The sequence below is a fragment of the Ambystoma mexicanum genome, chromosome 1p, assembly GCF_040938575.1.
Source record: "Ambystoma mexicanum isolate Mex_15411 chromosome 1p, UKY_AmexF1_1, whole genome shotgun sequence".
Taxonomy (NCBI): domain Eukaryota; kingdom Metazoa; phylum Chordata; class Amphibia; order Caudata; family Ambystomatidae; genus Ambystoma; species Ambystoma mexicanum.
The window spans coordinates 792,276,671-792,304,572 of record NC_090921.1 but is presented as its reverse complement, the minus strand read 5'-3'; the positions used below and the strand labels follow the sequence as shown (position 1 = coordinate 792,304,572).

Below are 27,902 nucleotides of genomic sequence, written 5' to 3'. Positions count from 1 at the left end.
ATGCAGAAGCATGTTTGTAACTCTATCAAACAAATCGGCTCATGCATTTTGGAGACTAATCAACAACATTGATTTGCCTCAGTAACAAAATTAATGCTGTTGCCGAAAATCTTTGGGTTGTTCACTTTGAAACAATATATGGTCGCTTACATGCAGACCAAGAGTTAATTCCATTCAAACGAACCATTCTTGAGATAATGGACTGCACCCTGTTTGGCCACAATGTTGTTCTCGATATTATCAGGAAAATCGGTCCATCTACCGTGCCCAGCTAGAATAAACTCTCCAATATTTTGTGCAAAGGAAACCCTGAAGCCTCGGCTATTGATTTGTCAACTTTCTTTATAGACATAATAGTGTCTGGAACTTTCCCTTCTTCCTGGTCGTTGGCATACGTGGTCCCTATCTATAAGAGGGGAGAATGTGTGTCACCACTTAATTACAGGCCTATTGCAATCCAGGATGCTGGCAGCAAGGTGTTCTCTAGAATCCTGCTGTCTAATCTTGAATCATGGACTGGTAGGACCGGTAGACTCCAAAAGTGGCAAACAGGATTCTGCTGTAATCTAAGCACCTCTCTCAATGGCACAATAGTTAACATTGTGCAAAAGCTTGCTTGGGAGGGAAAGTATAAAAAAGTATATATTGCGTCAATTGACCCATCATCTGCGTTTGACGCAGTTGATCGCACATTACTGTGGTCCAAATTCAGACTGTGGAATGTGCCAGAGGGATTACTACGTCTAATAATTGGCCTCTCTTCCAACTCCAAAATTCAAGTCCAACTGAATCATTAGAGAGCCTTGTCTCCACAAATTTCGACCTTTCGTGGTGTTTGCCAGGGGTGTGTGCTAGCTGCAAGCCTGTTTAATCTATACCTATAAGATATTGGTCAACATCTATAACCAGCCACCATCATTTGACCAAAGATTCAGCAGTTCAACCCTTTTTTGGCTGTCATATGCAGATTACTTTTTACTATTCGAGTGCACTGTGGTTGGTCTACAAAGAACTTTGAATGCATTTACAGCATATATGAGTAGGCCGTGATACAACCTCATATCAGTGGAAAATTAATAAAGAAGTAATCATGGAGGCCGATTCCCTTATCTATTTGGGATTGTATCTCTCTTCAAAACGAGGCCATAAATGTTTGTTCACGTAGTTGAAGAATCGTACTCATAATCTAGCTAATCAATTGGTGAAGGTTGACCGGATATATGGGAGATATACTCTTATCACACGTCACCTTCAATTAAGGTCTTTAAGAAGGGACACCATGAGTGAGCCACATCCTCCATACGCGGGATGCGGTCCACCATGGTTACTTCGCCGGATATTCTGAACCTGATCAAGTAACTTGTATGGATGCTGTCGGCACACTTGCCGGCCCGTTTTCTTCCTTCTCTGGTCTTTATATCTAATTTCTACTTACCTTCTGCAGATAATCGGACAAGAATCGTCCGCAATACCTATTGAGAGAACTTTTCTCCTCTCCAGCCAAACGTTCTCAGGGACTTTTTTAGGACCATATGTAAGTGTAGACTCGTTTTTTTTCTTTCTTTTACTGCAACACTGACTCACTCGGTTTGTCTTATTTACATGGTTTTATTATTTATTTAGCGCGGAGACGAGTGAATTCTCCAATGCAACCTCCTTTAGAACCACTTATTACCCTACTGCAACTATGTTTTCACCATAGTTGGTAAGTGTCATTAACTTTTTCTAGGCCTATCCCACAGCCTACTTCTGTTCTCTTAGGAACCCAAAAATTGACTAGGTTTGTTCCTACTTCAGAGACGATTGGTTAGAAGATTATTTGACTACCCTCTTACAAGTTATCCCACTTTAGTTATAGCTGACTGTATCCACTAGTATTACCACACTTGGTGGGCATACTTGACATAAATTGAGTTGTTTCTTGCATTTGACATGGATCATTGTATGTCTATAAAATGACGAATGTTTGTACTGAATATGTAATGCTTATAATTAATGGAATTATATATGCAGATATACAAAGATGTACCTTTCTCTATCTTTTTCTAGAAATTTGTGAAATATGATTTTGCCCATGAAGAAGAGTGTATACTCGAAATGCGTCGGACCTAAAAACATTGTACAATAAATACTTTTGATTGTTTTTTATATAAACCTTGTGAGCTGGGTATTTACTTTCACTGCCCCATCAACTGAACTACAGATTGTATTATATGTTATGAAATTGGCTATACAAAAAAATACCAAAATTACTGATCTGCTCCACAAAGCAAACCTTCCATTTATCCAACCTACTTGCCAAGGTTGAGCTTTTTCTCCCCCGCACCTCAAGCATTTCTTTAAATCTTAAAAAGTTGCTTCAAACACATTTTGTTAAATTCTTTTCTAAAGTACTGGTGTGCCCTGGTGTTTTTGCTCATCTAGATATACTCGTAAACCAACCTTAAGATTATATTAAGGTACAATTATTCCAAAGCTATTGCATTTTAACCATTGAAAAATGTCAATCGTATCCATCGCTTAGTCATCGTCAAGGTGACCATAAGAAGTTAGGAATTCTTGGACCTTTTCTCTTGGTATATCCACCCAAGTCAGTTAGGCACTGTTTTCTGACATTTCACCTACATTTGTGTAAAACTAGACAAATTCTCGCAAGACATGTGTTTCTCAAAGAAGATGAGGTGGGGTGCCGTTTCTGCGAGAATCCCTCAGAATGAGAGTCGCTGAAACATCTATTTGTCTATTGTCTATTGTCCGGTGGGCTCAGAGTCTAATCTGCCCAACGGTGCAAGCGGACTGTGCACACTGCACAGACTCGGGAGCTTAAATTTTCATTGTACACCCAGTTTTCTTTGTCTCTCTGGTGTTTATTCTTAGTTGGTTGTACTTATTTGTGTAGCCAACTAAGAACAAACACCAGAGAGACACACGGAGATAGCACACATTCAAATCTGACCTCTAAAAAATGCAGCACATCAGATACGTTATATATTATGTATATTATGTGATGTGCTGCATTTTTTAGAGGCCAGATTTTAATGTGTGCTGGCTCTGGTGACCCTGTGTAATTTGTCTTGTCTTGGTTCATGCACGGAGTAAAAGTGTGGTTTGTGAATGATGCTGTGGGCACATTTTATGCATCTGCATACTGGCTGCCAGGGTTGGACTGGGGGATAAAATTGTCCCTGCTCCAATGCAAAAGTGGCCCACAGTTGCACATGGCCATTCATTCCTTTTGTGTCAGAATGTTTGATATTGCTGTTTTAAACTATAATTTTGGACATTTCATTTGATCAGAGGTCAACTGCCAGCTCCGCCCCCTCTAAACCCTGCCTCCTCAGACACCGCTCCCCCCCAAACTCCACCCCCACCCCAGCCCTTGTGGGATCTCCCACCAACTTTTTTCTATTTCCACCACTGCTTGTAATAACCATTCTTCTTTTAGGTATATGACTAAATCAGGAAATGTTTATTGTATTTTAATGTCTTTTAGGGTACGGTTTTTGTAGATTTGAATAGTATTTTAAGAAATGTGTGAACTGAGTAATTGTATTATGGAATTTATTAATGATGTGTATAGTTTTAATTATTCATTATCTTACTTTTTAATGTTCATATGTGAAAGGTTGTTTTCAACCAAATAACAATACATATAAAAATTAAAAAAACATGGAACTTATTTGTAATGGCATTTGTTGCAGACCTGTAAGGGGACGTGTGCTGGCCATCTTAGAATGATATACTAGACATTGGGACAGTTTGTAGGCAGAGGATCAGCAAAGGGGTTTCTGGGAGCTGTTCATTTTTTTTCTTCCTTTTGTGGAAAATAAATGCAAAGAGAAGTGCATCATACTCGATTTCGTGCCTTTAAAAGAATCATGACGGTCTGTCGTAATCTTACCAGGGCTAATTGGTTTTCACAAAGTAAAACCTTCACTTTTTTTGAAAAATGTTGCATCTACTGTCTGACATAAAAAGGTTCCGAACGTTTAAAAGCAAAGGGAAAAAACACAGCGGGTGGATTGTAATCTCACATGTACTCATGTGCGTTCATGTTTACAATTACATCTTAAACGTTCTATGAACCAATGCCGCTTTTATTTAACCGTCATTTACTTTCACTGACTTTTTTTTACTGATTTGTTTTGCACCTTTTTTGCGGTAAAATGCAGGGGGAGACCCCCCCCCCCCAACCCCCAACTCCCTCTTATTATCCCTATCCCTCACCCGATATATATGTTAACTCCACATAACATATGCATTTTGCGCAAAAGAAATCGTCAAAAACGCATTTGGCGAAAGTGTAGGTCCGCAAAAGTGGGCTAGACGATTTTAAATTTGTCGTTTTTTTCGAGAGAGCCCGACTCCATCAAAAAGATAGCGGCCAGTAGTTTCATCTCGTAGAGGATAGCGCTGGACAATGGGCCGACTCTTGCCGGGTCTGAGATCTGGCATCAGATGACTGGCTGGATCTCGCGACCTGGCCTGCCTCCGCTCCGGCCTGGTGGCTCGTTGATCAAACCTGCTTTGTGCAACTGCATGTAGAGCAGATCACATTACCGAGCCCCCAGCTGCGCAGAGGGAATAAACAGGAAGCTTGGGCAAGGCATGGACACAAATATATAAATCCTTAAATATATTTGTGTGCATTCCTTACTATGGTTTGTGAACTTTTCAGGCCATCTTTCATAAAGCAGAGCATTGTTGAAAGTTGAAAACCAAACAGGGGGTTGAGGAGGGGAGATGAGAGTGCAGGTGAGTCGTGAATATTTGCCCAGGATGTCATGTGGCAAGAGAGTTTACAATCCTGGAGACTGGACCAGTTATTTTCTCTGATTGTGGCACTGTACTGTTTTTCAGGGCACAAGGAAAGGATGTGGGTGGACAATGCCACTTTTTTCCAGCAGACACAACACCCGTTGGGTGTTTTAGGGGCCGGCAATCTTGCTAAAGTGTTTGGCTACCACGATTTCACCCAGGTTGCACGTTCCCTGTGTTGACGCTTACCCACAAGACCATACAAAATTATCTTCAAAGCACATGTCTCATATTTGGAAATGTTGTTTTCCAGGGACTATTGCACTAAAGGCTGCTGGGTTTAAAAGGTGAGTACCTTTTATATTTTGAAACAAAATGAGTACTGTGACAAAACTCACAGAAATACATGTGCACTCTTGGGGGAACAAATTCCATAAAGAACATTTTCAGAAAACATGTATGATTTATAAACATCAGTAAACATTTACTAGTAACATCATTGAGTATATCAGTGTTAAATGAAATAACATCAAGTAAATTATTAAAGTCTTCAATAGACATATATCACTTTTCAACAATGTCTTCAATGCTTTGTACTAAAGTCCTGCTACCAATTATGTATCCTCTATTATTTTTTTTTAAACCCAAATAATCATCCTATGACGGTGTTGCTGAAGGTGTTACACTATACACTCCAGTGTCTCCACTGTATCTTGAATAGGGCTGTAGTAGTTCACCAGGGTAAGTACTTGACCATACAGAGCAGCCTTTACAAATAGCACCCGCCCCACCTGATCCCGGATCACCTCCATCAATCGGAATCCCAACGAGGCATTAATCAGTATGCATACCCCTCTGCAGTAAGAGGAATAAGATGGAAAATAACTGTGGCACTCCCAACTTTGTCCGAACCGTGCCTCATTCAACGCTGCCAAGTGCATCTCCGGGAGAAACACAATGTCAATCTGATGCTGTTAAATGTATAGCAGTACCTTTCAAGTTTTAGATGGACAGTTTAACCCCCTAATATTCCTTGTCATACTTCTGAGTGTCTTAACCATAATCAGCCATCTCCCGCACATTAATATTCAAGTGTTCTCGGACACCCTCCATATCCTGATATTTCCACCACTCCCCCCAAGGAGAAACCAAGAATCGACCAAGCCTCCAATCCCATGCCCTGCATACTACTGGATTTTAGTGATGCAATGCTTCTCGTCGTATGGCTCACAGTGTCATAACATGGCCCGCGTATTATTGTAAACATAGTAGTAGGACTCTGTCCTATTTACCCGCTATATGGATGTGAACAGCCCTTGCGATCTGCCCTTATCACCTATCTGTATCAAGATCTTGTAGTGAGGTTGATATGTGCGCCATCTTAATCTCTGCAGGGTGAGTGTATTTCAAATAAAGGCGTTGTACCAAGTTCACCATGTGGTGGGTGTGTGACATTAGGACCCTTTGTTAAAGTAACAACTATACATTAGTAGCATTGTTTGTTCGATTATCCAACATTATTTAAGGTACATGTTCTTAAGTACAGACATTATGTAATTACTAACTACATTAAGACAGGAAAGGGTTATTGAGCAAGTCAGAAGTACATACTGTGGCTCAGATGAAATATATCATATTGGAACAGGTAAAAGCACCAAGACGAGGAGGAGATATTGTGAAATTGTTAATCCAGAAAGAAATCTATAAGATAGAGCAACTTGATAGTTTGCCCCCTAGAGGCATGCATTCGGAGTGGGATCTCAGCTGCTATCTATGAATCTCATTGTCATAAATCAGAATGTTAATTGCCCATGGATTCGATTTACTAAGTGTGAGGTGTCAGTAATGTGAGACAGACAACTTTTTTATGATTGATTAAAGCATGTCATTTTATTAAATGATATCTGATGTCATTTGCCTCACTATCCCTACTCCTCTGATTTAACCTGCCTAACAAAAACGAATGGGAAATACCCCAACACAGAATGTCTGGCCCTCACACCTAAACAGAAATATAGAAAGAAAATATATAGCAATTCAAATAACATCAACAGGCATATTCACAGTTTCTTGATAACCTTTTAGTAACCTGGGTGAACTCCCTTCCCAAGGATTCAAAATAAAGACAGTTTCAGTGTTCATCAAAAGAAAACAAGGAAATCCACATAGGTAGCAAAGTCTCAGTTCGGTTCTTGATGTTTCAATGTTATGGGAAACAGTTTTGTTAACCAAAGTTTCAACAACAACAAACGTCTTCTTCTTGGTGACATAAAGACTTTCCACTTCCTCAAAATAGCATCAATGTTATACCCAGCCACAATGCTTTGCCACCACCTCCAGTTATCCAAGAAGATTTGACACCGTTAAAAAGGAATACAACTTCTAGAAATGTTAGTGAAACACCAGCTTTGGTTAACAGTTATTATCTCTATTCACAAGATAGATTAGGATTCACAATAGGTATATTTGGCAGGATGACTTCACAGTGCTGCTGCTTCTACTTCACTTCTTTTTTTTTTTATTTAAAATGTTTTGTCGGTTATACTTTATAACCTTTAACATAAAATACAGGGCCTCATTCCGAGTATGGCGTTAAGGGATAGCGGCCACCGGTAACGAGACCGGTGGCGGTGATCCCTTACCGCCATACTCCGAGTTCCCTTTGCGCCCTCGCCCTTAACGCCTGCTTTGAGCAGGTGTTAAAGTCGAGGGCGCAAAGGGGCCTCCAAGCCAATAACGGTGACCGTAATGAACGGTCACCGTTATTTGCATCTTCCCCATTCCCATTGAGCCCTATGGGGGCTCATTTGGGAATGGGGAAGAGCCTTGGTGAATGGGGAATTACCGCCCCGCCAACCTTGGAATGGGGCGGTAATTCCGCCATCCACCAAGGCGCTGCCGGTCCGGGTACGGCGTCAACCAAGGCGTTAATAGCGCCATTGGTTAGCGCCGTACTCGGAATGAGGCCCAATCACTTTTATGATAGTGATAATGAATCTCCTAAACATCTTTGTCCATATGCTCCACCAGGTTCCCCCCTTTCATTCTGATCTGATGGGGGATCTGGATTCGTTGCTACCTCACAGCCAATATGATTGGCGTTTATGGATAATCCTGGGAATAGTGCTCCCTGTGGTCCGGGGGCAACAACTTGGTTCATCCTCACAAGCAGATGTTCGACGAAGTGTTTTTCCGAGCTTTTCCACTGTCATCAATCTCTCCCAGTATTCCTCTTCTGTGTTTTGATTTATGCGCGCCACATATTCCCCCAACCATTTCTTTCTTTCTGGTATTAACCTTGGGCAAGATAGCGGCAGGTGCCTTGTTGTTTCAATGATGTTAACATTTCTACAATATCTACATATTGCATCTTGAGGGGCAATCAATTTTCTTTGTAGTTTAACTTCATTGGTTAGTAGTATATTGAGTCTACAGCGCATCAAGAGGTCCCTATAATGGGATGATGGGAATTTCTTCAAGTAGAGTGGAGGCTCATTTACGATTTTACGTTCCCAAATAATGTTGTAACATGATTTGTTTCCTTGCTTTAGGCTACTTGTTTCGTCCCAATCGTTTTCTTGCAAGGTCTTCTTAGCTTTATTCGGATTTGTTCTCAGGATTTCTTCTCTTATATTATATTGAGTTAGTACCATCTGACATTTTACTTTCCATGACTGCAAAATTTTGTCTCTCTCCTCCATTGATGTTTTCGCCAAGATCTTAAATGGCCGCGGAGGGGGCTCCAAAATACATTTCCTATAAAAGGAACTAGTTTTCCACAAGACTATTGATCTTAGAGATTGGAGTCTTAACTCATGCCTGATCATCGAGACTGGCAAACAGCTTGGAAGCTTTAAGATCCTCCGCCAGAAAAAAGCTTCTACGATATCCCAAGTTTCCCACTGCAGGTTTAACATAGATTCAGCACCATATGATAACATAGCCACCACTTTTTGTTTGTAGAAAGTTAATATTGGTGTTACTGAATACTTTCCGTATCTTCAATGTAAGGCTCTTCCCTGGTTTGTCAGTTTTAACAGTTTTTCTCTAATGAGTAGGTATTGGCCATGCTCATTTATATTCTTGTTTATTCTTATTCCCAGGTATGTCATTGTCTCCACTGAGTCCAAACGTTGGTTATCTATAAACCAAACAAAGTTTTTTCTTTTTGGTTTCTTCCCTCTGAGTGACTTCATTATTAAGATGACAGATTTCTTTATGTTTATCTTCATTTGGTTTCTATCCAAATAGTGTTTGAATTCAGTCATCCGTCGCTGAAGGCCTACGGCAGTTTGATCTATAAAGACCACATCATCCGCGTACAGTATCCATGAAAGCTCCTCACCATTTATTTTCGGGGGAAAAGCCCTGATCTTCTTCTGGGATTCCACCATGTCTGCCAGATATAGAATAAACAGAAATGGGACTAAGGCACAGCCTTGTTTGATTCCTCTGGCTGTACACATTTTTTCCGTGGTGGTTCCTCCTTTTGTTGTTATTATTTGTATTGATGTTCCTGTATATAATTCCTGAATTGCTTCCAAGAGATCACTTGGGCAGTTCCAGCTCTTAAGTTTTGCCCATAGAAGATCTCTATTGACTCCATCGAAAGCTTTTTCCAGGTCTATAAAACCCAAATACAGACCTGTTTTATTTTCGAGGGTCCGAAGCTTTAGTAAGTTCAGGATAAATAAGTTCAAGGTGGTACCCACCCCACTCACAAAAGCTGTTTGTCGCTTATCTAATAAGCCTTCCTTCGTTGCCCAGCTCTTGAGGTCTCTTAGGAGAATGGAAGCAAAGATATTTCCTATAGAATCCAGGAGGGCGATAGGCCTATCATTTTTTGGATCTTCTCGATCTCCTTTTTTAAAAATAGGCACTACCAGAGCCTCCTTCCATGAGGACGGGATTTTTCTATTTTTCTTTATTTGCCCAAAAAGGCGTAGAATAAACTTTGCCCATTCTTCTCTGTTTTCTTTCAATAGTTGATTAGATACGCCGTCTGGCCCGGCTGCTCGCGAAGAGCTAAGCTTATTGATGATCCCCAAGATATCATTGTAATCACAGTCAATTTTCCAGGGTGATTCCCTCCTTTTCCTTTGGTGTACGCTAACTTCTTCTCCAGGCATTGGGTTAAAAAGCTTAGTATAATGCTTTACCCAATTTTCTTTTGTAACCTGGCATATGGTCAGGGCTGATTGAAGATCCTCGCCTTTATTAATAATCTCCCATAAACTGCGTGTGTTTGCTTTTTGCAGAGCTATTAACATTGTTTCTGCGTCGCATTGTGCACGCCATGCTTTCGAATTAGACAGCCAATTTTTGTATGATTGTTTACATTGCCGAATTGATTCCTCTTTGTTCGGTTCAATGCTTTGTTTTAGGCTTCTAAGTGCCGCGCGATGTTCCTTTCTCTTTGCCACCAGCTCTGCATTATATGCATGTTTTCTTGTTATGGTCAGATTATTTGTACCCTTCTGTTGCACTTCAAATTCTTTGAGAAGCCATTTGTATTCGATCTCCTCGGTATACTTTTCAACATGATTTTTGTAACTGTCAGTCAGTTTGATTAATGTTGGTAACTTTATTCTCAGTCGATTTCTACCCCCTGTCACTTCAATTAGTGTTTGAGATGAGCCTCTGGGTGACCCAGTGTCCCAATTGAGGTTGATTTCTAGAAGCGCATGGTCACTGGTTTTTTGCTTCAAGACTCTCAGAGAGATTATCCAACTAAGGGTGTTCTCCGCTACAAAACAGTAGTCTAGGACAGCACTGCTAAAGCAATTAAACCATGTAGAGGCTCCTTGTAGGTCTCCTTTCGTCTGACCATTCAAGATTTTCATTTCTCGTATTTCCATTGCCTCCATCTTTTCGCGTTCCCCTCCAGCTTGGATTTCGGTTTGATCTTTCCTGTTGAATCCAATAGTTTTAAGTTCAGATCACCACAGAGAAGAATGAGTTGATTTCTTTCCGTTATCATTGATTCATCAATTTCAGTCATGATATCGGATAAGTAAGAGTCCGTTGGACAGTCCATTTGGCTCAAGTACGTGTTTATTAACAAGATTCCCAGTTCCTGGGATTGCATCTTTTTCTTTAGCCTTAACACCTGGACATACGGATTGGGCGTATGATGACATATTACGTTGAGGTCACTTTCATCTCTTATTGTGTCAATAGGCCCGCACGTGGTCTGCCTAGTGCTCCTTTCTTTGCTGGGTTCATGTATACCTCATAGCCTTCACAAATTGGGAGGTTTCTTATCCATGATTCCTGTAAACAGATGATATCATATTTCCCCAAAAAGGCACACTCTCCTGAAAAGAGATGTGCAAAGCCCCTAGAGTTCCAAGAGGCTAGAAGGGACTTGCCCCTATCTGCCTCCTTCTTGTCCTATTGTCTCTTTTTTTCGGATTTGAGTTCACCATCTCCAGTTCGCTTTGGGGCTTGAACACTGCTTTTGTGTGCTCTTTCTGTCGGTTTTGGTGTTTCCATCGTGGCCTTCTGTGTTGTTTTTGTTGACTCTGAATTGTCCACCGTGAATTTCATTTTTTCCCACTGGGAATCATTCCTGGGTCTGTGGTCCGCCCTACTTCCAATCCCCTTCTCCAGAGGCACCTTTGCCCTTTGCCGTTGATAATCCCCATCAGGATACCTAGTTCGCTGAGTGCTCGTTGTATGTTTAGACGCTGGAGTCCATTCCTCGTCTTTCCCATAATCCAACTTTCCGTCTTTGTTATTGTCCTCATGTCTCCATTTCCTGTTGTCTCTTCCAGGTGTCTTATAGTCACCATTGCTAAATTCTTTTTGAGGTAATTTCGACCTGGAAATCTGATCTTCCTTTCCAGGGTATTCATGTGGATATCTTCTTGTACTTCTAGCCACTAGATCAACTTCCGATAATCTGAAGCCTGCTTCCGCTAGCCTTTCTTTCGCTTTCCAGATGGTCTCTTTTATCCTTTGTGAGGTAAGATGTCATATTATCACATCAGGTTTTTTTTCCTCCGGAAATTCGATTATCAGGATGTCGTCTGTTGATATCTTCCTTAGGATAGTCAGTTGATTGAAGATGGACATCACATTTTTTCTATTCAGAATTATTCTTTTTGAATTCTTTGCCGCTCTTTCCAATTTGAGCGTAAGTGACTCTTGAAGGGATTTTCTACTCCCTACCGCCTTTTGGTGCTGTTTATCCGTGTTGTTCCTTCTTTGCGGCTTCCCTTTGTCTCTAGGGTCAGCTTCCGAGGACTGTCTAGCTGCCCCCCGTCTCCAGTAGCGACGGTCTTCCAGTAGAGCCCAGAAATCCTCTTTAATACCTTGATTATTTACTTGAGCTTCTTCACTCCTTGAGCGTTTTCTTGCTTTCGCATTTTGCTGCCCTTTTCCTTTGCTTTCTTCTATTTTTCCTGTGGTTTCAGCTCTTGTTTTTTGGACTTTCTCATATTTTGTGACCCCTCTTGGGTATTTCCTTGCTTCAATAAACTTCCTTTCATCCCTTTTTTCACTATTCCTTCTGTTACTTTCAATGTTTTCTTTACTTTTTCCTCTTTTGACTTTTTTTCCTGTTCATGATGGTATAACTGGTTATCAATCTGCTGCCATTCTGAAGGACTTATGTTTCGCCAGCGTTCGTCTTCTTGATGCTCTTCCATAACTTCAATCAAGTCGCTTAGATAGCCTTCAGTCTCTGATCCACTCGCTCTTTCCCCGGTAGTGGGGCTATATAGAGTTTCCTTTTCACTGCTAAGGTCAATTATCTTCAATTCCAGCCTCGGTTTCTTTGCTTCGTTCCTTTGTGTATCTCTATCTGGCCCTTTGATGTTTCTTAGGAAAGCTCTTGAGCCACACTCCTTTCTCTTCATTGCTTGGTTTTTCGGTTTCTTTCCCAGTTTATTATGTCGATCTTTTGCAGCTGTTTTTTCTCCTATTGTAGCTACCTGTTTGTTTTCTTTTTGGGCTTCTTGAAACATTTCATAGCTTGGTTTAGAGCTTTCTTCGTTTGAGACCTTTTCTACCAGTTGTAGGGGGTTATTAGGAAGCGAAGAGGATTTGTCTTCGTGGACTATTATTGATTTTTTTAAGCCCTTCCCGAGGACAAGGGGTCCTCTTTCTACTGGCTTGCTAATAGTTTCCTGCACGGCGGCTATTGAAGGATCTTTTGGAGTACAAGTTTTTACTGGTTCCGCTCTGGGTTCGCCTGGCTTTGGATTGCTAGCCAGGGCTTGTTGAATGGATGGTATTAGCCACTTGTGGGCTTCCAGTATTGCCTCCATCAGTAGTTGCTTCTCCTGTGAGTCACGGCGGGCTATATCACTTAGCCTATCCTGCCATTTATTGGACTTTTCTGCTTCCAAGTCCATTCTATGTTCGAGTCTTTTTAATGACCCGTCCATCTCCCGTATTTCTTCCCTTGTTTTGGTGTTTACTGCTAGGACCATTTGCAGAGAGTCATTTATATTTTCAGATAGCTTAAGGTATGGTGCAATTGTGATATTCAAAGCCGCCATTGCTACGTTTTGTATGTGAGCAAAATCCTCCATTCTCCCCTTTTCACAGATCTCCTTAATTTTATCCAATGGGTTGTCATCGATTTTTATTTTCAAGTTTTCATAAGAGCCGTGGTTGGGAGATTCTTTGGTCATATTGTCAAAATTATTTGCTTCAGTGACTATTACACTCTCTTTTGCTCTACGGGATCTCTGAGATCACGTCTCAACGGAAGCCTCCACGTCCAGTGCGTCTAATTTTTCTTTCATGAATGATAGACTTTTCCTTTTTTCCGACGTGATTTTTCCAGTCAGGATCGAAATGTCCTGTATGAGTTTTTCTGCCAGGCTTGAGTTGCTTTGTGGTACTTTCTCTGTGTAATTACGTTCCTCTCTTCCATTTCCCGTTGTTGTACCTGATGTGACCACTGATCTTCCGCCAGCCCACTGGACGGTTTGATTTTTCTCACTTACAGAGGTTTCCTCTGGGTGTATTTTGTTTTTTCTACTCCCGGTAGATGAAGGTTCCCTGGAGTCTACCTTCTCTACCCAGAGGGATTCGTCCTGCCAGAGTTCTAGGTCCTTTGCACTGATTTCACCTATCCCAAATTCGTATGTAAACCTTTCCTGGGGCCGGGCGTGTGGATGCTCCAAAGCATTTTTCTCCTGCCTTGCCCGCCTTTTTTCTTGATTTAAAGAGATCTCCAAGGCATCAAGTTTTGTTGGAGTTTCTTGTGTGTCAGTGCTGATAGAAGTCTCTTTATTTACCGACTCTGATACTTCCACCTCTTTGATTAGAGTTTTGTTGTTAAGCCCTTGGTCTGGCTGTTTTATCCCAGGGATTTTTCCAACCCGAGGTAGGAGATCCTTTTCCCCATTATTCTCTACCTCAGAGGTTTTGTCCGGAATATGTTTATCCGCTTCGAATTGCTTAGGCAGATGTTTAACCTTCGGTGTAGATTCAAGTGTCAATTTTATTCCGCTTGCCATATTATTCATTAGCTGAGGCTCTTCTGGTAACTCGACCCCCTCACCCAGATGAGCGGCTTGAGCCATCGGCCGATTAGTTGGGTTAGGTGAATCTGCAGTAGTGGGGTGAGCAGAATATTGCTCTGTTATAGTCTGATTGCTCTCTATGTATGGACCAGATTCCTCTGGCAACGGTATTTCAAGGGGATTTTCTGTTTCTGTTTCAGGTATATTCCCTGTTGGCATTAGAGGGCTGTTTTCTAGTGTTGAAATAACAAGGTCTTGGTCCTGCGTGTCCCACTGTGCCTCCCTAGACTGTGTCTGCGGTGAATAGAGAACCTCTTCACTTTCTTCCGCCGTACTGGGTGACACATATGGCATTATTGTGGGTTCCTGCGCTGATTCTGGGGAGTCTCCATCAATAAGTTGTCCCTCCCCTTTTGATATCTGAGCTTGTATTACCAAGTTTTGTTGCAGCTCTTGAGGGGGGTTTAATAGATCCCTATCTAGCATAGTCTTTTCCTTCATAAAAGGAAGTTTTGTCTGCTTAAGGTAGGTACTAGTCTCTCTTTCAGGGGGCGTTGTGGTGAGAGGTTTGTGTGTGTTGCTGGATGTGAGGCCAGGCGCTTTTTTTTACCACCAAGTCGGTTCCCCCTTCCGCCGGTTCACTAGTCAAGCGACCCATTTGGAAATTGTCGTGCAGCTCCTCTCGTGGCTCCGACGTCGCTACACAGCGATCCAGCGAACAGCCGAACAGCCAGGTAGATCTGGCAAGCCCTTGTCTACTTCACTTCTACTAAGGTTTACCATGGGGATATTCTCCTTTGCCTCGTAGTATTCCTCTTCATTTTTACTACTGACGTCTTGCATCTACTGACCACCAGATATACGACCACAACTTCAGTACTTTGTGATTCAAGACAGGTTCTGACAAGAGTCACTTTAAGGCAGTGCATCACCTTCAAATAGGCAAGGTACTCTTCCTCTGATTATCTCTCTTCAAAAAGGGAAACCTCTTTGCCTCTTTTGTCATCTGTGCGACCACAACAAATGTAAGTAATCTGTAAATGCAACAAAGTTTCCCTTCCCCAACTTTGCCTTCACCTCTCTGCCAACTGTTGGCCAAAGGAATTACCCAGAAGACTTGGTGCCACTCTCTTGGCTTCGGGTAATGCTTGCACACTTGTAACTTAATCCAATGTTTAAGCACCTAGCACTCCTATGTATCATACACTCCTATGTATCATACAGATTTTGCTAATAATTAGGTCTCTTCTATCTAATTCTAGCGCATCTGTTTTTTAAGTTTCAGGTGCAGAGGAGAATAGAATCAACCCTGGCATATGGGTTGTAAATCGAACAGAAGGAGAACAAGTTCCCAGTTAGGGAACTCCCATCCCCTGCACACTATCAATGGCTCAAGAAATAAGCCCAACTGTTGAGAAAAATATGAGTTCCTTATTCAAAAAGAACCTTATCTCTTTATGTCTCAATGATTGCAATTTATAGCATTTGATTGATAAACTTTGTTAGAGTAAATATCCATCACAATTCGATATGTAGTTCACATAACATTTTAATGGTCATGTGGCCCAATGCATTTCGAGAAACTCTCTTCATCAGGGGCGTATGAATTTTTCAAATATTTCTATAGAAAAATTATTCAAACAGATATATATCAATATTCGATTGCTTAATAACCACAAAGTATTTTTTATACAGTCAATCAAAAGAAAAAAGTTTTTTTTTCTACTTTCAATAGTCAATTGCTTACTAGCCACCGAATATTATTAGTAGGTGATCAGAACAGAAAGATTCATGTGCTCAGATTTCTGGGTATTAATGCAGTAGTCTAATAAAATCCATTTTGTAACGAAAGTTGCTCAATATATAATCTTATTATCATGGGCGATATAGTTATTACAAAAGAATTTGTTCAACTCCTCATTAGTAAGTTGGTTTGCATTTTTAAAAAAAGAACTGAAATGTTGCTTATAGTAACAAATTGTTACACACGATGGTGGGACCTTGGCTTTCACAATCGAGCTTGCCTGATTGCTGCAGTGGAGGAAAGGAGACACCATCACGGATTTCTTTTAACAGCTTTATATATGGCTCAACAGCTTATAGCTGGTAAGATAGCTCAGCGGGTTGAGCACCTGTTGGTGTGATCAGTGTAAGAGCTACAGGTTGCAGGTTCATCCTCTGAGGTCGATAAATTAGTACCAACTTTGGTTGAGTGATAACTGTATGTAAATGTTCTATGTGAAGCGCTTTTGGTAAAAGTGCCATATAAATAAGAAATCATTAACGTTACAAGACTCAATTTGTTGTTTACTTTGCATTGTGGTGATTGCAGTTTTCTATTCAGGATTGGGAAAACGAGACATTTATGCTTTTTTGCTTAAAATAAAGGCTGAGGAAAAGCGATTCAACCATCACCATTCGCATACTTACTGTAGATCAAGCGGCAACAGCATCCTCTACCATTGGTGGAAATAGAAAAGATGTAAAGGGGGATCCCACAAGGGCCCGGTTGGGGATGGAGTTTGGAGGAGGCAGGGTACAGAGGGAGCAGAGCTGGCAGTTGAACTCTGCTCAAAGGAAATGTTCAAAATAATAGTTTTTAAATTGTGACATTTCTGTCATGCTGCTTCTTTCCAATAACTGCGCTGGCAAAATATGAAAGGTGTTGGATAGGCTGGGGACGCAATACTGTTCTATTATATAGTTTATAGTTCTTGCAAGAATTACATTATAGTGACTTGATATTTCTGGTGCTACAGGAATGTGCTCTTCGCTACTGAGACACGTAAATCAATTAAACAAAATGGGTCCAATGAAGAAAACTTACAGACATACATATGCACTCTTGGGTGAACAAATCCTATGAAGAAAATGTTCGGAAAAGGTGTATGATTTATAAACATCTGTAAACATTTACCAATAAGATCATTGAGTATATCAGTGTTAAATGAAACAACATCATATACATTTTTAAGCTCTTAAACAGAGATATATCACTGTTCAACAATGTCTTAACAAAGGCAAAGGTTCATCAGTGGTTGTGCCCAATGCTTTGTACTAAAGTCCTGATAACGATTATGTATGCATTCAAACATGCATTTAGTTAAACAAAAACGTTAATTTCACTGGGTGTACAATAGTTGTAGGGATTCCCAATTTGTTATTTTCAACAAATAGATGTTGTTTGAGGAAATGATCTGCTACTGCACCATGCATTTCGGGATAATTTGTCTCCCTTCATCAGGTGTTATACATCCTCTCTAGCTAGAAAAATGACTTCTTTTTAGGGTGTTTTATTGAATTAACAACTGGGATAGTGTTTTCAAAGGGCAATTGTTAAATTAAGAGTCATCGTGACCTTTGTTTGGACAATGCTTTTTGTACGTTTCTTAATATGGGAATTGAATCAAGACTGTTTCTCACTGTCTTCCGATGTGGAGAACATACTAAGGTTTAAATAAAAGAGAGGTTGTGTTGTAATCCAGGGTGTCTGAAATAAGATATATTTAGAGTATTGCGTCAACCAGAAAAACATTGTTAAAATCAGGGACTTACTTAGTGAATTTAAATCCTGTGAACTTCCTCTGGTCTGTTGTAACAACAGTCTGGTTATCCAGGTATTGAATATGTTAGCGTGCTGGTACCAAATGGTACCAATGGGTGCTATCAACTCGTAGCTTCTCCTATGAAAGAAACTGGAGATACGGACTTCATAGCTACTAACTCACAATGTATATATAATTCTCAAGCAATCCGAATATGTCCCTGTGTATTTTGACATCCCTTATCTCTACAATGTTATTGTACATAGCCGGACACGGGAACAATGGCAGCTCGCAAGCGGCCTCCCGTCCCGCGCTCGGCTTAGTACTGGATTTCAGTGAAGCAATGCCTCGCATCATACGCTTCACGGCGTCATGAAATGGCCTGCATATTATGGGAGAAATAGTAGTAGTAGGACTCTGTCCTAATTATCCGCTATATGGATGTGGACATCCTTTGCAATCTGCTGTTATTATCTATTTGTATTAAGATCTTCTAATAAGGTTAATATGCGTTCCATCTTAATCTCTACAAAGTGTGTGTATTTCAAATAAAGGCGTTGTACAAAGCTCACCATGTGATGGGTGTGTGACATTAGTACCCTTTGTTAAAGTAACAACAATATATTAGTGGCATTGTTCATATCTGGCATTATTTAAGTTACACGTTCTTAACTTCAAACATTATGTAGTTACATACTACATTAAGACAGGAAAGGGTTATTGAGCAAGTCAGAAGTACATACTGTTGGATTAATAAATTATGCATTTCACAATTCCATGAGCACAAACAATTGTAGTGCAGCAGCCCCTAATTTACACAATACATATCCGCCCCATCTCATAAATGGTTTCAGAAACAGCATAGTACATTACATATGCTTCAATCAACGAGCGTGACTGGTGACCTAAGTGCATGGTGCAACTATTCATTAGGTAACCATGTATCCCCATCATAACTTACAAATCAACAAACAGAGTTTGATGTGCCATATAAATACAAGGATTTTGTTGTGTTGTTTGATAACAGAAAACGTCACATTGAGTTCTTTACAATGCATCTCAAATGGTCATTCGATTTCCTACCAAAAAGGCTGCTCACGCCATCTGGTTACATAGATTACTTATAAGTTGTAATTTTACAACCAGCCCATTGTTAATATGGTCTGTGATACATTTTTTCATGCATTTACTCATTAATATAACAAGTCAATGCTTTAGCATTTACACTCTTATGGTCGTTGACCTGCATTGGCTAATAAGATGAATAAGTACGGATTCCTCGCAGAAACCTGGCCTGGGACCCTTCTCATGTGAACTGGGAAAGGCAGACGCCTCCTGATCCCGACCCAGTGGGGTGGTGTACAGCCGGAGGATCGAATGGGGGGGGGGTGAGGCACAAGCCAGGAAGATGGAGAATCCCCTGTTTAATTTCCCCCATAATCCCACACTTTTAATGGCTGTTTGCCAAACAGCAGAAGTTAGAGAATCTAATTTTGTTGTTGAGGATTACAATTCCCATAATCCCATAACTACTGGGATGAGGAAGAGGACTGAAGAGTTATGCTGTAGCAGTAATCAGGCAATTAAGCCTAACAGCCCACACCAGAAGGAACCTGAGAGGCATAAAAGACCCCCTCTGGTGCAGGCAATTAGAAGGCGCTGGAACTGTGAATGGAGTCAATGCAGTAGTAACAGAGGCAGAAAGAAGAAAGCACAGTGTTGGCATTCCACGCAGAATTGGGAGAACCAGAGTGATGCTGGAATGTGGATGCAGCAGATTTCACCTGCTTGTTCTGAGAGGGTCCTGTTCCCCCAAACTACGAAGTGCAGAGGCTGCTCAGCAGAAGGCATGCAGGAAGGCTGTGTTTCTGCATGTGAGCCTGATTGCAGTGGTTGCTGTGCAGGAAACGTGTCAGAGACCGAGGTGAGGAGCTGTTGTCAAGTCGTGGGTCTCTGGCGCGAGAGGGGCTCCTTAATTAAGAGGCCAGACTGGAGACATCTTCAGCGAGGAAGGGTGTTGGTCCCAAGTGAGCCAGAAGCAGGAGGATCACAGAAGCAGGTGAGCAGGTGAGTCAAACCTAGCCTTCAGATTCCTTGCACGAGCACTGCCGCGAACAGTATCCAGCCTAATGTTTACTCGCGTAGAAGCAGAAGCGAGTTGAAGTTGTTTGTTAAGTTTCTAAGAAGGGGACAATGGAAAGTAGCACTCGCGTGTGATCAGAAATATCTCTTTTACACACGTGAAAGCAACCGCTGCTGAAAGCCATTGTTAAACCCTTAAACCTTAGGAAGAAGTGGTCACGTGTCTCTTATCAAGAAGAATGAACGCTGCGAAGAGCCATTGGTGAACATTTAAACATTGTAAAACCTGAGAAGAGGTGGTTGCGTGTGCATAATTTCGATTTCCAAGTGAAGAGTGAACTTTACCTCTTTATTCACACGAACAACCATTGTTTATAAAAGACGATGAGTGTTTAAACATTGTATCTGCAGCTGGGGAGCAAGCACAAACATTGCCCAAGCCAAGTGTATTCCCTTATTAAGATTGAAATCAGTCTTTCTCAAAAACAGAAAACGGTCTAACAATTAGAATTACTGTCCTCTTCCTTCAACAACGTATAGACAATATACACTAAATGTAATATGAAAACAATATTCCCAACAACTGACATAATGCGTTTGGTTATATTTTTGCAGAAATTGGTGCCGGAAGATGGTCCACAAGACGAAATTGCATTGGACTCCATAAGAATGCCTATGTCGAAGGAATAAATGCTTCATTTTTATGAAAAAAGATTTGAAGACTACAATGATTATTGTTCTGTATGAATGTTTGTATTAATCTGAATACTTGACAATGAGTCATAAAATTGAAAATGTTTAATTTAATGCAAGTCACTCATTTAAGGTCACTCCAGACACCTGGGTAACCTCAACTCAGACAACATTTTCTAGCAGTTTATTTACCCCACAGTGCAAGTGGGGCTATTCTGGCGACAGGACTAAAAAACGTCCACTAAAGTACGATAACTTTGGAATTAAAAATGAAAATGGAAAACCTAATCAATTGGCTGTGCGCACTCAACCAGAATGATCCAAGTATCTTAAGTGAGCACTAAATAAAAATGCCAGGTTCCCCCTTTAATTAGACTGTGTGATGCTAAGCAACTCATGTTATCTAAGTGTTCTATCGGGCAGAATTGTGACACCAGGTTCATGTAGGTATTATGGGTTGGAGAGGCAGGATGCCAAGCACTGGTTGTGGGTGAGGGGCAAAGACAGAACACCAGGTATGGGTTTTATACTATGGGGGGGTGGGCAGAGAAGCAGAAGACTAGGTATTGGACTTGTGTTGGTGGGGGAGGGCGGAAGGCAAGACGACAGTCATGGCTGTTTTTCTGGCTCAGCTCATGTTTGTCTTCTATGGCCAAGCCAGACCCATTGGCTCAGCTCTGGCTTGGTTCTACCCCTCAATTCTCTTGCTTTCCCACCTCTACTGGTTCCTCATCTCAGTGGTCATAAAAAGTGCATGGTGCGAGGACTGGTGCAAACTGCTGTCAGAATCCTGGCTGGACCCACTGACATGTGCCTGTTCGGAAAGCTGTGTATTTCTCCACGGACAAGTCTTCTGTGCCGCCTCTAAGGTAGTGTTTTGTATCATACCCGGATCCGTTTAATTGAAGGGATGATGCATGCCACTTATAGAGAAGGAAATAGCAGTAGGATGTGCCCCATTCAATGCAGCTGCTGCGCTATTATCTAGAGCAGTCTGTGGACCAAGGAAAGGCATTTTATAAGTATCTTAATCCTGTACGTTGGTTCTATAAAAAAAAAAGAGAGTTCTGCCTCATTAGTCAATAGCCGCTTCTTTGGATTGGATGGTGGGATTACAGCAGGCTCCTTTGCTACCTTTTCTCTGAGTGGCAAAGAATGAACAAACAGGAGAAGTCTTTCAAAGTCTCAAATGCTACAACCTGTGGCTCAAGTAGCCCTCTGTCTCCCTGGATCTCTCTGTGCATCCCTCCATGTATGTGTCCACAGTAAAGACCGGCTCCATCTCTAGTTTCTTCTTCTTAGTTTCCGGTGTCCACTTCTCCACGTACAAGTGGTCTTTGCTGGTTGACGAAGCCAAAGGTTCAGAGGGGTTATCAGGATGATGGAACTCTACAAAGACCTCATATACGACTGATCCGATGACTGCGCCAAGTAGCGGTGCTACGATCGGTATCCACCACCAATTGTTCCCTGCACTGAAATAAAAGAAGATCCATTGTCAGAGTTGAAGGAGGAGGACACCATAACATCAAGGGCTTTTAATACACTCAAGTTGGAGAATAGGTTCAAGGTGTGGGTCGTTTTGGTTCATTGAGATGGTGGAAGCTGTGTTATAAAGATGAAGAGGAGAGGGGGACTAGAAGAGGCTATGAAACAAGGCAAGCAGGAGAATGGAGTGAAGTTACTTTTTCACTGACCTGAACACTTCTGGTCCCCATCCTGCCACAAACGTAAATAGACGCGGGCCAAGATCCCGAGCAGGGTTGATGGGATAGCCACAGTTGGAGCCCATAGAAAGGCCGATGGAGAGAACGAGTAAGCCCACCAGGAGCGGCTCCAGGCCTTTTGGCACTGGTTTGTTCTTAGAGTCCACGATTGCCAAGATGCCAACAAGCAGCATGGCCGTCCCAATCACCTGGCAAGAAACAGAGTGCAGGCAAAGAATGAGTTGATACGCTGCAGGACATAAAGTGCTCATCAGCAAAGGCAAGCAGATTACACCTCTTAACATAGAGGGCACATGTGAGGCAACTGTTCATTGACTGTCGAAACATTGGCACCTTTCGAGAAAGCAGTAGTCAATCAAGTGAAGCGACAGGCCCCTAGGTAGAAGAAACTGTGTCCACCATTGTAGGTTTATTTTAAATGAGCCCCCTGATATGGCAAAGCAGCCCACCTCTGCGATTGCATATGCGGGCTGCTCAGATGGACTTTTTAATGTGTTACTGCCAAGGTGGTGAAAGTAATGGAAATCCGAACACTTCCTGGGTTCCCGTGCCTTTTCCAGCCCTGAACAGGAAATACTCCTAGATCCCCACCATGCGCATACATGTACACTAGTAGTGATAAGTTATGGCTGCTGCCATGTACATGCCTGGCAGACATCCTTAGAATTTACCTTGATGGATTCTGAATGTTTTTTGTAGTTGTAAAAAGCAGGTGCTAATCCAGAGGGATTGAAGTGTCTACGCCCATATCCAAATCAGATGCCGAAAGATATGCGCATGGAGTGGGGAAACCCAGGGAGCAGCTTCCCTACTCCCTGCCCTGCCCTGCCTACGGAATCTGGTCCAAAATGGCACAGGCTGGTGAAAACACAAAGGCCCTCATTACGACCCTGGCGGAAAGGGAAAAACGATGGCGGAAATGCAATACCGCCATCGAATAGCGCTCGGTGCGACTATGACCCGTCACCGCAAAGTACGAAGCCATTAGCGACACCGTAGTGAACGCCAACGCTAACTGCACTAAGCACGCGCGCGCGCGCCATGCCAAACCGCAAACACCACCATGGTGCAACGGTACGCCAATTCCGACCCTAGCGGACATGTACCTAACGCCATCAGGCATGGCGGAATGGACCATTCCGCCATGGCGAGAAGTACGGCATCGCGAATCAACCGTAAACGGCCCCACTGACTGCCTGTACACCGCTCCCTGCCCACAAAGTACAACTCCCTGTAGGTGCAATGAAGTCACAATGCAACCATTGAAATGTACAAAGCACACATGCATGCCAACGAACAAAAGAAACACAACAGGGGCCAATGGGAGCTGCAGGGCACAGATGGCACGAATACAGAAGCCATCCCAATGGACATGACCACAGTCCCCCCCCCGAAACGCACGCAAACACAGGCACCTGTGACCAGCAACATTCCGAAAATAACAACATTCCACCAGTCCACCTGGCTGACCGCCATCTGTCACACAAAACCCAATCCCCCGCCCCTGAGCATGACAACATCCAAACTGTCATATAGGCAGCCCCCATCCCTGACCTCACGGGCTCAGTAGGCAAACGCGCCCAGCACAGTACCACGCAACTAAACCCCGAAGCAGGAACCCAATGCAGATCTCCTCACAATACATCGCCCCACATATAGGCACATGCCACATCACTTGCAAAGAAAAACGCTACACGGCCCAAATCAGAATAGAAATTTAATGCACAACAAAATCACCAAGCCCATACAGCCATCAGGCCATGAACTCCAAAACACATTTCACCATTGTGGGCTGCATCCGCAAGAAAAGACCAGCCACTACTTGTGTGACGCCCTGTCCCATCATGGTACACAGAGCCACAATCACGTACGAAAAGGCAAAAAGGAAGCGCACACAACCGCAGGGCCGTCCCAATGGGGAGGCACTAGTCCAGCTGAAAGGCCGAAATGTTGCTCCGAGCCACCAGTACTGCGTAAGGGCATGTGGGCCACTGGCGATCGTCCCATAAGATCGTAATGCTGCTCCACCGATTAACACGAAGCAGCAGGTGTCGGGAGTAAAATCCATCTGCAGGAGTGGCATACAGATGGCAGTGGCAAAAGGGGAGGAGATACCTGTCAACCAAAAGAAAAGAACAAGAACAGAATGGCCATCAGAACTACATTCGAACAACTCACTTCAATGAGCACACGAAATCCACAGCCATATGCATGCCAGCCCACTCCAAAGGATCATCAACACCCCAAAGCCACTTGCGACTCATAACCATCTATACCTAGGTGTAAACACCATCACGAACGAGTGTACCTGTGCATGCGTCTGCCAAAACAGAATCCATCAGATGGGAATGTTAACGTGCATGGACACAAGTGTCTGAGGGCGCGTCGAGACAGGGAGGGCTCAACAAGGCCAGATAGACGATGGTCCCACTATGGCAGCCCTGCATCACATAGCGTAGGGGAGGCGGATAGATCCCAAGAAGCCCTGTACATGGCAAACTCTGCACCAAATCACCTGCCCATGCATCCATTCATCATTCCCTCATCCCGGGATCAAAACGCCTGAATTATTACTCACATGACATTAGAAACGTCCATTGAGTCTGTGCGTAATGCAGCCTGCTACATCCACAGTGCCCCAGCCCGTAAATCCAGTGTTGTGAAGTAACATGTATTTGGGAATGGCCGGCCTCATCGCCCACGTAGCTATTGCGCATCCCAAACTATTCAAATCAATCATTGCTCCCTCGCCATGGGCCCTGTCTCAAGGACATAGAACAATAGAACGTTACATTTGCAGTCAGACCTGTGGGCATCTCCTCGCCGCTAGCTGGAAACCGAAAGCGCCGCCCTTCGAATTCCTCATTTGCAACATCACGTCGAAAAGGCATCTGTGGCCGTTTGAAATCAGTAATTATTCCATCGAGTGCGGCTGTGTGTGAAAATGGCAACTGCCTTCACCCACAAATGGGACGCCCCGCCCGTCGTTGCAACTCGGTACAGTGATGCATGAGGGCCCACCGTTACTCGAGTACTACGTTCCACTGACCCTTCACAAGTCCGTTCGCGACTGCACAGATAGTATGGGAAACAATGGGACCACAGCAGAATGAACATATCAACCAATCTTACACGCCCATCGGGTACAAATACATGATTGCAATAGCAAGATACCATTACCCGAATTGCAGCGTAGTGCGCGGGACGTGCTCGGCCAAAGGGGAGAGCCGTTTGCACAGGTGGAATCAATCACCACAGGTGGAGGCCATACAGCCTGAAAACACATAAATTGCACAGCCAGTCTCCTCCCACAACCACAGCGAAATGCTACCGGCAGGACTCGCGATGTTGGCCCTGGGGGACCTGAAAGCACTGCAAGTGCTCCGACTCCAAGAAGAAGACGAACAACAACTACAACCAGCCGCACGGAGGAGACGCAGGAGGAGGAGGAGGCCAAGGCAGGGCCAGCAAGGCCCAGCAGCACAGCCACTACCACCACGCAGGCAGCCCGCAATCCCACGCCTCCGAGCACATCCGTTCAACCTCACTGATGAGCAGATCCACACCCTCTACCGTCTGGACCGGGACACCATAGCCGCCATTGTGGACATGACACAGGCCGACCTAGTCAGCATGATAGATAGCCCAACCGCAATCCCACCCCTACTGAAGGTGGTGTCTGTACTCCACTTCCTGGCCACAGGCACCTACCAGCACACAGTCGGACAGTTGCATGGCATATCACAGCCACTGTTTTCACAGACACTATTCCAAGTGCTCGATGCCCTCCTGCAGCACGCAGACGACTACATCTCCCTACCACGCTCGGAGCAGGAAATTACGAACACAAAAGTGGGATTCCATGCACTTGCCGGCATACCGGGTTGCATTGGTGCCATCGACTGCACCCATGTTGAATTGGTCGTCCCACATGCCATGGAGGCCCAGTACCGCAACCGAAAACAATTTCATTCCCTGAATGTACAAATGGTGTGTGACTCCAACAGGATCATTACGCATTGTTGTGCCCGATTCCCTGGATCAACCCATGATTCCATGGTCTTGAGGAACTCTACCATACCACGCTACATGGAGCGACACGCAGGGTACAGATCCTGGCTGCTCGGTGAGTCTCATCTCATGCATGATGATGTGGGGTATGTGATTTGGCAATGTACTGGCAGGAAGGGGGGGGGTGTGCGTACGTATCAATGGCATTCCACATCCTACGTTTATCGTCCACATACAGGTGATGCTGGATATCCACTGAAGAGATGGCTCCTCACACCAGTCCGGAACCCACGGGACCTGCATGAGGAGGACTACAACCATGCCCACTCACGTACCCGTGTAGTCATAGAACAGGCATTCGGCCTACTGAAGACTCGTTTCCGCTGCCTCAGCAGGTCTGGCGGGGCACTCCTGTACCGCCATGAGAAGGTTGCAAAGATGGTCATGGCATGTGTCATGCTCCACAACATGTGCGTACGTAGAAATGTGCCCATGCCCCCTGACGCTGAACTGCAAGCACCGGATGATGGTCATGATGAGGGTGGGGATGTGGCAGCACCTCAAGGAGTCTGCGAGGCACCGGAGGGCCGTGACATCCGTCAGCATCTCATTGATGTATGCTTCTAGCACTCACGCCTGGGGGCTGATACATGGACACGGGACTCGTGGCACTGCGTGTGTCTGGGACATGCACAATATGGACTGTACGCCTATGATGGCCTAGTACACAAAGATCAATGTCCACACATCTCATTGGGTGATCGTGCACTTTTTATGGCATATGTGATATCATGTTGAACACCCTATCGACCCGCCACCCAAGTGAGCCCAACACACCCCCTCCACCCTCCTACCTCCCACCCGAACACCAGTGTCCAAAGATGCTCATTGTCAGTGGCCTGTCGCTATTGCAAGCCCCCTCTGCGGGTATCAGGGGCACCCCTGCCTGTGGAGCGCAGGTTCCTCCCTGATCTACGTTGGGGGCTGCCCTGGACGGAACTTGCAACGGATGATGTGTCTGCCTGCTCACGTCCATGCATGTCCCTAAGGGTTTGCGAGAGCTCAGTGAGCACACGGCGCACTGCGGCAAGTTCGGCACATACGTCTTTGGACGTTGCATGCTGTTCCCCCCTCAGGCTCTCGGTGCTTCTCTCCATTTGGACTCTCAGGCTCTCGGTGCTACTCTCAATGTGTGCCCTTAGCGTCTCTGTACATCTCTCCATTTCTGCCCTAAGTGTCTCTGTTGATGTTTCTATGTCTGCCTTGGTGCCCCCACATTCATCGGCATGGTCCTTGAGGAGTGTGGCCATTTGCTGCTGTTGGACGATTAACTTGTCGAGGGACTGTTGCCTCTGCTGGGCCATGCCCATTTGCGGGGGTGTCACAGAGGGGCTGTTGTCCTCATGTTGCCTTGCCACAGGGCTTGGGGGGGATGGCCAGTCGTCGTCTTGTGGCTGCCCCTGCGTGGTATCCTCATGTTGTACGGGATGGGACAGACAGGGGGATTGGGACAGGTCATGGATGGATCTGACCTCGACATCCCCGTCTTCTGTGTCCGAGCATGCTGCCATCAATGGGGTGTCACCTATGGTGCTGCTGCCACC

The 27,902-nt window shown here is 43.6% G+C and overlaps 1 protein-coding gene across 1 annotated transcript in view; it reads right to left on the bottom strand.

Annotated features, from left to right (window-relative positions):
- Positions 1-20,650: 20,650 nt before the first annotated feature.
- Positions 20,651-27,902, bottom strand: part of AQP10 (aquaporin 10) — a 299,203-nt gene continuing 291,951 nt past the window's right edge. Inside the window, exons 5-6 of the mRNA XM_069651908.1 lie at positions 22,258-22,475; positions 20,651-22,035 (exon numbers count right to left, since the gene is read on the bottom strand). Of these exons, the coding sequence (XP_069508009.1) occupies positions 21,753-22,035; positions 22,258-22,475 (501 nt within the window). The 3' untranslated portion in view covers positions 20,651-21,752. The remainder of the gene's footprint in view (positions 22,036-22,257; positions 22,476-27,902) is intronic.